The 12,044-nt window shown below is 43.4% G+C and overlaps 2 protein-coding genes across 2 annotated transcripts; both read right to left on the reverse strand.

The window, feature by feature from the left end:
* LOC109221008 lies at nucleotides 2,442-2,956 on the reverse strand. The gene is made up of 2 exons (XM_019385478.1): nucleotides 2,806-2,956; nucleotides 2,442-2,713 (listed from the first exon to the last, which is right to left on the reverse strand). Exons 1-2 carry the CDS (start codon nucleotides 2,954-2,956, stop codon nucleotides 2,442-2,444), a joined length of 423 nt encoding a protein of 140 aa, XP_019241023.1.
* LOC109223036 (RNA-directed DNA polymerase homolog) lies at nucleotides 11,286-11,705 on the reverse strand (the record flags this gene model as incomplete). Its single annotated transcript, XM_019387299.1, has 1 exon — nucleotides 11,286-11,705. A coding segment is annotated over exon 1 (420 nt), but the record flags the coding sequence as incomplete, so codon positions are not given.

Genomic DNA, 12,044 nt, shown 5'->3' on the forward strand with positions numbered 1-12,044 from the left:
GTGTACAGAGCCTCTAATCGATATAAGAGAATACTATGATAATGCCGGCAACAAGGCCCCGACTATACCTTAAAACATAATACACGTGGGACAAAAGATACATGATCCCGAATGAAGTGGGGCTCACCAAATCTGCTGGGAAGAGGGTATGCTGCTATCAATGATCAATGCCACCTACTGCGGACCACCTGCATCAATTAAAGATGTAGCGCCCCCGGCAAAGAGGGACGTTAGTACATATCAAATAGTACTAGTATGAAACCAAAACACCTATTCAAGGACTTGGAAATACAACATGAATATGATGAATCATGGTAACAATAAAAGGGCTTAGATAGACGTTAAAGTCAAACAAATTTATTAAGAACTTTCAATAACATTTATAAATTTCAAGTCGGGGATCCCCTATAACGACCTTTACACAAAGTGGCCCTGCCGCCTCACCCCAATGTATGCGAATGGAGGTGTAATCATAATACCATAAACTCTACACAAAGCGGCCATGCCGCCTCACCCCAATGTATGCAGGTGGAGGTATTATCGCAATACCACAACTCTACACAAAGCGGTCCTGCCGCCTCACCCCAATGTATGCGGGTAGAGGTGTAATCACAATACCACAACTCTATACAAAGCGGCCCCGCTGTCTCACCCTAATATGTGCGGGTGGAGGTGCACTTGCAATACCCATCTCCACACAAAGTGGCCCCGCCGCCTCACCCCAATATGTGTGGGTGGAGGTGTATTCACAATGCCACACTTTGGATTCCCAAAACGATAATAGTTTGTACAAAGAATTCTCTTCCAATCAACCATTTGGCACCTTTGGCCTTAGCAAGTGTAAGTTTATACGGTTTCATCATATGAGAAATAAGTGTTTATTGACTTCATACAAGATTTTCTTCCCAAAGGGGTATAGAATAATTCAGTCAAAAATAGAGAATCATTAATACATGAGGGTCCTAACACATTATGCAAATCGGGAATCAATTTTACCAGTCTGAATATCCCACATCAATAGCGTTCCATGTTTGAACTTCGCACGATGGAGTTTTGTAAGAATACGGGAATTCCAATACCAGAAAAAGAGTTAGCCTTCATACCTCGAAAGAGATTTCCGTAGTGCCACAATAATGTCCCAACACTCATAACGATGCTAATCTACAGAGGAGGAGAGAATTACAAGCACGATTAGAGGAATTCGCATGGCAAGGGTTGTTACAAGTATAACCCGACTTTTCCCTCAACTAATTCAACAACAAAATCACTCAAGATTGTTCAACAACTTCCCCACAATCATTATTAGCTCATGCATGTGATAAATCTACTATCACCACCCATAATCAATCCAAATCCGAAATTGAAAAGTTGGGGGAAGAAATTCTTACCTCTTTGAAGCCCTAGCAAGTTCCTTTTGATGAAATTCCAAGGTTTGATCAAAGTAGAGTAGTGAAATCCTTAATCCTCCCTTTCCTCTCTATAGAATAGCTCTCACCTCTCTCTAAAAATATCAGATGAACCCTTAAAAATGACCCCCAAATCCTTTTTCTAAAAATGGGATCGGGTAAAATTTCCAAAACAAACTTGCCGAAACCGGGTCTGTGGTTGCAGACCGGACCACAAAACAGGTATGCTACCCACAAAGGGGACCGCAGAAAAGGGTCCCAAAACTAGGCTATTCGGGTTGGGTTTGCGGCAGGTCTGCGGTCCGCAGACTAGTTCTGGAATCGCATAAAAGCGCTGCAGAACTCCTCTCCGAAAATTTTCATGTTGGATCTGCGATGGATGTGCGGCCCGTAAAACGATTATGCGGTCACGTAATTGACCGCATTATCATTAAAAATTTGCCCAGTTCTCTGCTTCACTCTACGACAGATCTGGGGTCCGCAGATCAGTTCTGCGATCGTAGAATAGATCGCAGAAAATGTCCTACTCTGCCAATATTTTATTCAACTCCCAACGCACTGTTCAATCCAAAAAGTCTGTACCATCTCTACAATCATCAACACATAAGTCTATCCTGGCATCACGAAACCCTGAGTTTTAGGTGAAATTTTACGGGCCTTAAATCCTCCCCCGCTTAAGATCATTCGTCCTCGAATGAGGGCCAAAATCCGTCATTAGAAACCAATGTAACTCAGCTGCTATTTCACACACCAACAGTTCTAAATTTTTGACTAACTCCCTGAATTTTCAAAAATTTTGCCAGAGTTTCCCCTGTAACTAGGTCTATCCACCTGTCAGAGAATCCCAGAAACCAACCCTAACAACATATACATGAACCAACAACGCAACATAATGTAAAAGTAACGCCAAATGTGGCCTCGTGAGCAGTATATTACCAAAAAGGAACACCCTTATCATAATTGTACAAGTGAAACAAAATTCATACAAGGCAAACTCTTAGCATTTTCATAGAACACAACTTTATAAATATATGGCTATTCAAACAAATGAGGGTATTTCTTCTTCATTTCCTCCTCGGCCTCCCAGGTGGCCTCTTCAACTTGTTGGTTCCGCCATAGTACTTTCATGGAGGTAATTTCTTTATTTCTCAGCTTACGGACTTGCCTATCAAGAATGGCAACTGGAATTTCCTCATACGTCAATTCCTCGTTAACCTCAACAGTCTCAACTGGAACAATAAGTGAGGGATCTCCAACCACCGTCTTCAACATGGATACGTGAAACACTGGGTGCACTAAAGACATCGCTGGAGGTAGTTCAAGCTTGTGCGCAACCCGACCAATCCTCTGAATTATTCTGTATGGTCTGCATACCTCGGACTCAACCTTCCTTTCTTACCAAACCGCATTATACCCTTCATGGGGGAAACCTTCAAGAATACCCAAGCATCCTCTTTAAACTCCAAATCCCTATGACGCACATCCAAATAGGAATTTTGATGACTTTGAGCAGTTTCCAACCGATCCTTAATGGTCTTAACCTTCTCCATAGCCTGATGCACGAGGCCTGGTCCTATCAATTCTGCTTCCCCAATCTCGAACCACCCAATGGGAGATCTACATCTCCTACCATATAAAGCCCTGAACGCTGCCACTGAATACTAGAATGATAATTGTTGTTGTAGGCAAATTCTACGAGTGGCAAATGTTCGTCCCAACTACCCTTGAAGCCAAGAACACAAGTGTGCAACATATCCTCAAGCGTCTGAATAGTCCGTTTTGCCTGCCCGTCCGTTTGCAGGTGAAGGGTTGTACTAAGATTCACCTGAGTACCCAAACCTTGCTGAAATTTCTTCCAAAAATTAGCCATGAACTGTGCCCCTCGATTTGAGTTAATAGAAACTGGAGTGCCATGTTACTTGACTATTTCCTTGATATACAATTGAGCATACTGTCCTACGATGTTGGTATCCTTAACAGGTAAGAAATGTGCTGGTTTTGTGAGTCGGTCCACAATCACCCAAATCATTTCAAAGTTGCGAGGCGTGCGAGGCAGTCCCACCACAAAGTCCATATTGAACACCTCCCATTTCCACATCGGAATTTCTATGTTCTGTACCAACCCATCGGGCCTTTGATGTTCGGCCTTTACTTGCTGACAATTTGAACACCTCGCCACAAAGTCTGCTACATTCCTCTTCATATCATTACACCAGTAGACTTCCTTAAGATCATGATACATCTTTGTAGAGCTCGGGTGCACAGAATACCTAGAAGTGTGAGCCTCGGTCATGATTCTTTCCCGGGGACCATCCACATTTGGAACACATAGTCGCCCTTGGTACCTTAGTGTACCATCATCCATGCCAAGAGAAAAGGCCATGGTCTTATGTTTATGAATCCCCTCCTTTAACCGTACCAACATTGGATCGTCGTACTGCTTCTCCTTGACTTCCAGAACCAGCAAGGATTCAGCCCTATTTTGCACAATCACCCCTCCTTCCCTAGAGTCCGCAAGACGAACTCCCAAACTAGCTAACCGATGAACCTCCTTGGCCAACGGCCTTTGATATGCCTCGTGAGCCAAACTGCCCATCAATTTTCGGCTAAGATCATCGGCCACAACATTAGCCTTCCCCAGATGATATAGAATATCGATGTCGTAATCCTTGAGTAACTCAGGCTATCTTCTCTACCTTAGATTCAAGTCCTTTTGTTTGAAATATATTGAAGGCTCTTATGGTCCATGAATATATCCACATGGACCTCATACAAATAATGACGCCAAATTTTCAATGCAAAAAACACTGCCGCAAGTTCTAAGTCATGTGTTGGATAGTTCTTTTCATGATTCTTGAGATGCATCACCTTGTCATTTTGTATCAATACACACCCAAGTCCGATCCTTGAGGCATCACAATATACTACAAACCCATTTGTACCCTCTGGCAGGGTCAACACCGGCGCCGTAGTCAATCTCGATTTCAACTCTTGGAAGCTCCTCTTACACCCCGTAGTATTGTACGTTGGATTTATCATAAGATAATTGACATCAGTTCAAGGACAAGATTATTTTGAGGTTATAAGTATTATGTTATTTATAACAAGTGATAAGTAAAACTGTGAAGGTCAGAGGGTAAACAAGTTGAAGAAAATGAGTTTCGTCGAAGTTTGACATTTTGAGGTAAAATACGGTCCAAGCTATAATACCCCGTATTTATGGACTAGTGCCATACAAGGTACCACATGACCATGATAGTAAGGTATATAAAGTGTGTTAAAAATGATCAGTATTTTAAGTAATTTGAGATAATTCTTAATTATGTGGATAATTAGGTAATTATTGATTTTTAGTGGGAGATTAACTAATTAATTAGCATCTTTGGATAAGCCTAATGGACCTCAACGTGGCAGCCAAGGGATTAAGTAATAAGTGACTCTTAATTCATGTACTAGGTGGCATGTTTAGGAAAATTGTGGGCTAAGTCATCACCTAAAAATGGGGCCCACTCACTATGACAAAAAAATAACCTCCCTCATCATTAAAGGGGAATGGAAATGCTTGCTAGAGTTACGAATAGGAATTCTCCAAAAAAAATTCATATGAACCCTTACAATGCTATAACAGCATGAATTGCAAATTCTAAGAAGTCCCGTATAACCTTTATCAAGAATATCATACGAATTTTTCCTACTTCGATCCGGCATTACGTATTTTTTGCAAAAGATGTGGGTTAGAGGGATTGTTAAGAGAATCGACTGCGGTATGTTAAGGCTACTGTTCTTTCCTTTTGGCATGATCCATACGATACAAATGAAACGAGCAAATGCACAACTTTAATAAATGACTCTATTCATAGAAGTACTAGAGATGCCTATGTTCTTGATTCCCCATGTGTCCTGTTATTCTATCATATGTTCATGGGTCTCAGAAAATACGTAAATTTATAAAGTTTATTTCATGACATTAATCAAAGGCGTAATGATCTTATGACATACCGACAAATCTTATTAACTCACTTCTTATGCGCATTCAGTTATACATGCATATTGACCCATGACTAGGTGGCGTTATATACGCGTATATATATGTGTATATATGTATATATATGTATATGGGGTATGAGGAAAGGTTATAGCGTTATATACGCACCACCACTTGATCAGCTGGTATATGTTGATGATTTTGCCCACAGTGGCCGAGATGGTATGATGGGAGGCTTAATGATGTTACGTACGCATATACCTATGCTTCATATGAAATTTATATGCATATGCATGACACTATAAATATTAAATGATTCACATAGTTATTCAGACTTACATGTTGAGTCTTTTAATCCATGTTTCTCTTATGTCTTTTAGTTACTGATTTTCATTCCTTACATACTCGGTGAATTATTTGTACTGACGTCTTTTGCCTGTGGACACTGCGTTTCATGCCCGCAGGTCCTGATAGACAGGTAAGGAGTCCTCTGAGTTGGCTATCAGCTCAGTGGAAGGTGTTGGTGCGCTCCATTTGCTCCGAAGTTGCTTATTTGGTTAGTATGATTTGGACATGTATTGATTGGTATGGCGGGACCCTGTCCCGACCATTATTTTACTTATCTACTCTTAGAGGCTTGTAAACATATATCTGTCACGACCCGGATTTTCCACCCTCGGGAGTCGTGATGGCGCCTACTAGTGAAAGCTAGGCAAGCCGACCATTTGAACAAATTACCTTTTTCCCATTTTAATTCTTTAACAATTGTGAATCAACAGTTTATAAACAGCGAAAATTTAAAACAAGCGGAAGAAACAATTAAGCCATCTAAATAACTCCAAGATGATTTCTTAAACAAAAACTACCCAAGATTGGTGTCACAACTCCATAGACGGTCTAAGAATTCTACAAACAAGGTCCGAAAAATAAATGCAACATTGTTTCTGAATTACAAAAGTGAAACAGGAAGAAAAGATAGAGGGAGACGCCAGGGCCTGCGGACGCCTGCAGGACTACCTTGGATCTCCGTATGGACTGAAGGCAGCCGCCCAAGCTAAGGTCCAAAAGCTGCTGCTCCGGGATCTGCACACAGTGCAGAGTGTAGTATCAGCTCAACCGACCCCATGTGCTGGTAAGTGCCTAGCCTAACCTCGGCGAAGTAGTGACGAGGCTAGGACCAGACTACCAAATAAACCTGTGCAATTATCTCATATACCGTGGAAAAATAAAGCAGAAATGTCCAGTTAAGAATGGGAGGGGAAACATGATGCGGGACAATAACTCAGGAGAAAAGCATAAAGAACGATTTAAAATTCGCAGCAGAAAGAATAATGAAACCGTAGCAAAACAATAACCACTTTTACCCTTTAATGTTGCGGCGCGCAACCCAATCCAAATCATATATATAAACACTGTTGCGTCGTGCAACCCGATCCAAATATAATATTTCTTGCGGCGTACAACCCGATCCCAATATAGTATTGTTGCGGCGTGCAACCCGATCCAAACATAGTATTGTTGCAGCGTGCAACCCGATCCAAATATAATATTGTTACGGCGTGCAACCCGATCCAAATGTAGTATTGTTGCGGCGTGCAACCCGATCCAAATATATTATTCAACACCAGTCACAAAAGTGTCCCAGCAAGGGAACAATAAGGAGACAACAATCTCCCGGCAAGGGAGTCGACAGTAAGAAGTAAATACATCCCGGCAAGGGAATCAGCTATAACCAAACTTGTGTCAACATTTAACTTCACAACAGAAACCTCGTCTAGAACCAATATTCAACCATAAGCGATTTTCACGAGATTAATCATAACCCTTGTCCGACACATAGAATCAACAACTTAAGCATTTGTAGTACTTGTTAAGAACACAACAATTTAAATTTAAGACTCACGGGCATGCTTGACACCAACGTATAGATACTCGTCACCATGCCTACGTACTCAACAAATAACACATAGCAAATAGGACTCGACTCCTAATCCCTCAAGCTAAGGTTAGACCAAACACTTACCTCGAACTTCCACGGCCAACTCAAGCCTCAAACACCGCTTTTCCTTTAGAATTCGCCTCCAAATAACTCGTATCTAGTCCAAATTGATTTCACAACATCAATAAATGCTAGAGAATTCATACCCAATGCTTAATTATAAGTTTTCTATCATTTTCCCCAAAAAGTCAAATATTGACCCCGGGCCCGCTTGGTCAAAACTCGAGGTTCAGACCAAAATCCGATCACCCATTCTCCCACGAGCCCAAATATGCAATTAGTTTCGAAATCCGACCCCAAAACGAGGTCTAAATCCCCAATTAATCAAAAGCCCTAACTCTACCCAAATTCCTAATTTCTACCATAAAAACCCTAGATTTTAAGATGAAAATTGATGAAATGCAATGGGAAATCGAAAGAGAAAGGTTTAGAATCATATACCAATGTTTTGGGGAAGAAATTGTTCTTTGAAAATTGCCTTAATGCTCCCAAATTTTGAAAATATGAAGTAAATGGGTTCTGCCCATTTTTGCTTTTGTTTTAAAATCACTGGGCAGGCCTTCATCGCGTTCGCGATGGGCTTGTCGCGTTCGCGAAGGGTCAGACCAATTAGCCTTCGCGTTCGCGTATAGTGGCTCGTGTTCGCGGAGCTTTGACTCCTCGAGCCTTCGCGTTCGCAGGCCAGCGGGCGTTCGCGTAGAACAAAATCCCCTTCCCCCTGCCCAGGCCCAAAGACCTTCGCGTTCGCGATAGCAGGTCCGCGTTCGCGAATGGTGGCACCCCCCAAAGCTTCGCGTTTGCGACCTGTTTCTCGCGTTCGCGTTGAAGGAAAATTCCTTCAGCCTGACTTACCCTCCGCGTTCGCGAGAGTCCTTCCGCGAACGCGAAGAACAAAGTTCCAGAACACCAGAAACTGAAAACCTGCAACTTTTTTCTAAGTTTAAAACCTTCCGAAACCTATCCGAAACTCACTCGAGCCCTCGGGACTCCAAACCAAACATGCATTTTAACTCAAAAACATCATATGAACTTATCCGTGCGATCAAATCGCCAAAATAACATCTTTAACAACGAATTTAGCATAGAAATCTAAGAAAAACCTCAAAACTTTCAAAGTACCAATTTTTACAACTACGGGTCCGAATCACATCAAACGGCTTCCGTTTCTTACCAAATTTCACAGGCTCGACTTAAACCACATATAAGACCTGTACCGGGCTCCGGAACCAAAATACGGGCCTGATACCAACAACTTCCAAACATTTTTTATTTCTAAAAACTCACATATTTTCCAGGAAACAATTTTCTTTAAAAATTCATTTCTCGGAATTCGATTCCGGGCATACGCCCAAGTCCCATATTTTCCTACGGACTTTCCAAGACCGTCAAATCACGGGTCCGGATCCGTTTACCCAAAATGTTGACCAAAGTCAACTTAAATTCATTTAAAAGCAAATTTTATCATTTTTTACAGATTTTCACATATCAGTTTCCGTCTACGCGCCCGGACTGCGCACGCAAATTGAGGTGATGCAGAAAGAGGTTTTCAAGACCTCGGAACACCGAATTTATTTCCAAAACAAGTGATGACCTTTTGGGTCATCACATCCTCCACCTCTAAAACAACCGTTCGTCGTCGAACGGACATAAGAAGGAAGTACCTGAGTCGGAGAAAAGATGGGGATAAAGGCTACGCATATCGGACTCGGACTCCCAGGTCGATGCCTCAGCAGGCTGACCTGTCCAATAAACACGAATAGAAGGGAAACTCTTCGATCTCAACTGACGAACCTGCCGGTCTAGAATAGCTACCGGCTCCTCCTCGTAAGACAGATCCTTGTCCAACTGGACAGTGCTGTAATCTAACACGTGGGAAGGATCGCCGTGATACTTTCGAAGCATGGACACATGAAACACTGGATGCACGGCTGATAAACTCGGCGGCAACGCAAGTCTGTAAGCCACCTCTCCCACTCGATCAAGAATCTCAAACGGGCCAATGAACCTAGGGCTAAGCTTGCCCTTCTTTCCAAATCTCATCACGCCCTTCATAGGCGACACCCGAAGCAATACCCGCTCACCGACCATGAACGCTAAATCACGAACCTTACGATCGGCATAACTCTTTTGCCTAGACTGAGCTGTACGAAGCCTATCCTGAATGATCCTGACCTTGTCCAAGGCATCGTGTACTAGATCTGTACCCAACAACCGAGCCTCTCCGGGCTCAAACCATCCAACCGGCGACCGACACCGCCTACCATACAAAGCCTCATAAGGAGCCATCTGGATACTCGACCGGTAGCTGTTGTTGTAGGCAAACTCCACTAAAGGCAAGAACTGATCCCACGAGCCTCCAAAGTCAATAACACAAGCCCGGAGCATATCCTCCAAAATTTGAATAGTGCGCTCGGACTACCCGTCCGTCTGAGGATGAAAGGATGTGTTCAACTCGACCCGTGTGCCCAACTCACGCTGAATTTCCCTCCAGAAATGCGAGGTAAACTGCGTACCTCGATCAGAAATGATAGACACGGGCACACCATGAAGACGAACAATCTCCCGGATATAGATCTCAGCCAACCTCTCAGAAAAATAGGAGACTGCCACAAGGATGAAATGCGCTGACTTGGTCAGCCTATCAACAATAACCCATACTGCGTCGAACTTCTTCTGAGTCCGTGGAAGTCCAACAACAAAGTCCATAGTGATACGCTCCCACTTCCACTCAGGAATCTCAATCTTCTGGAACAGACCACCAGGCCTCTGATGCTCGTACTTAACCTGCTGACAATTCAAACACTGAGCCACATATGCAACAATGTCCTTCTTCATTCTCCTCCATCAATAATGCTGCCGCAAATCCTGATACATCTTGGCGGCGCCCGGATGAATAGAGTACCGGAAACTATGGGCCTCCTCTAAAATCAACTCCCGGAGCCCATCCACATTAGGCACACAAACTCGACCCTGCAGCCTCAAAACTCCATCATCTTCTAATGTAACCTGCTTGGAACCTCCGTGCTGCACCGTGTCTCTAAGGACACACAAATGAGGATCATCATACTGCCGATCTAGGATACGCTCCAATAGAGAAGAACGAGCAATTGTGCAAGCTAATACACGGCTGCGCTCAGAAACATCCAACCTCACGTACTGATTGGCCAAAGCCTGAACATCCAAGGCAAGCGGTCTCTCACCGACCGGAATATATGCAAGATTGCCCATACTGGCTGACTTCCTACTCAAAGCATCGGCCACCACATTGGCCTTTCCCGAATGATATAAGATGGTGATATCAGTCTTTTAACAGCTCCAACCACCTTCTCTGCCTCAAATTTAACTCCTTCTGCTTGAACAAGTATTGCAAACTCTTGTGATCCATGAACACCTCACATGCCACGCCATACAGATAATGCCTCCAAATCTTCAGCGCGTGAACAATGGCTGCTAACTCCAAATCATGGACTGGATAGTTCTTCTCATGAATCTTCAACTGACGCATAACATAAGCAATGACCTTGCCATCCTGCATCAACACCGCACCAAGCCCAACACGAGATGCATTACAATAAACTGTATATGGCCCTGAACCTGTGGGCAAAACCAACACTGGCGTCGTAGTCAAAGCTGTCTTGAGCTTCTGAAAGCTCGCCTCACACTCGTCTGACCACCTGAACTGGGCACCCTTCTGGGTCAGCCTGGTCATCAGGGCTGCAATAGATGAAAACCCCTCCACAAATCGACGATAATAGCCTGCCAAACCCAAGAAACTCCGGATCTCTGTAGCTGATGTGGGTCGAGGCCAGTTCTTGAATGCCTCTATCTTCTTTGGATCTACCTGAATACCTTCTGCTGAAACCACATGACCCAAGAAAGCAACTGAACTCAACCAGAACTCACACTTCGAAAACTTAGCATACAGCTGACTATCTCTCAGAGTCTGAAGAACCACTCTCAGATGTTGCTCATGCTCCTCCCGGCTGCGGGAATAAATCAAAATATCATCAATGAAAACTATCACGAATGAATCCAAGTAAGGCCTGAACACTCGGTTCATCAAATCCATGAAAGTTGCTGGGGCATTTGTCAACCCGAATGACATCACCAAGAACTCATAATGCTCGTACCGAGTGCGGAAAGCTGTCTTAGGGACATCGGATGCCCTAATCCTCAACTGATGGTAGCCAGATCTCAAGTCAATCTTTGAAAATACCTTGGCACCCTGAAGCTGATCAAACAAATCATCAATCCTCGGCAATGGATACTTATTCTTGATCGTAACCTTGTTCAACTGCCGGTAATCTATACACATTCGCATCGATCCATCCTTCTTCTTAACAAACAACACCGGCGCACCCCAAGGCGAGACACTAGGTCTAATAAAGCCTTTCTCAAGCAAGTCTTGCAACTGCTCCTTCAATTCTTTCAACTCAGGCGGGGCCATACGATACGGCAGAATAGAAATAGGCTGAGTGCCCGGAACCAAATCAATGCAGAAGTCAATATCCCTATCGGGTGGCATGCCCGGCAGGTCTGAAGGAAATAACTCCGGAAACTCACGAACAACGGGCACAGAATCAATAGAAGGAACCTCGGCACTAGAATCACGAACATATGCCAAATAGGCCAAACACCCCTTCTCGACCATACG

Source organism: Nicotiana attenuata, chromosome 2 (assembly GCF_001879085.1).
Source record: "Nicotiana attenuata strain UT chromosome 2, NIATTr2, whole genome shotgun sequence".
Classification (NCBI taxonomy): domain Eukaryota; kingdom Viridiplantae; phylum Streptophyta; class Magnoliopsida; order Solanales; family Solanaceae; genus Nicotiana; species Nicotiana attenuata.

Bases quoted from the DNA above. Each gene is read 5' to 3' on its own strand.
- LOC109221008 (XM_019385478.1), bottom strand. From the start codon at position 2,956: ATGGAGAAGGTTAAGACCATTAAGGATCGGTTGGAAACTGCTCAAAGT. The intron at 2,714-2,805 runs GTAAGAAAGGAA...AACTACCTCCAG, and splicing joins GAAGGGTATAATGCGGTTTG to CGATGTCTTTAGTGCACCCA.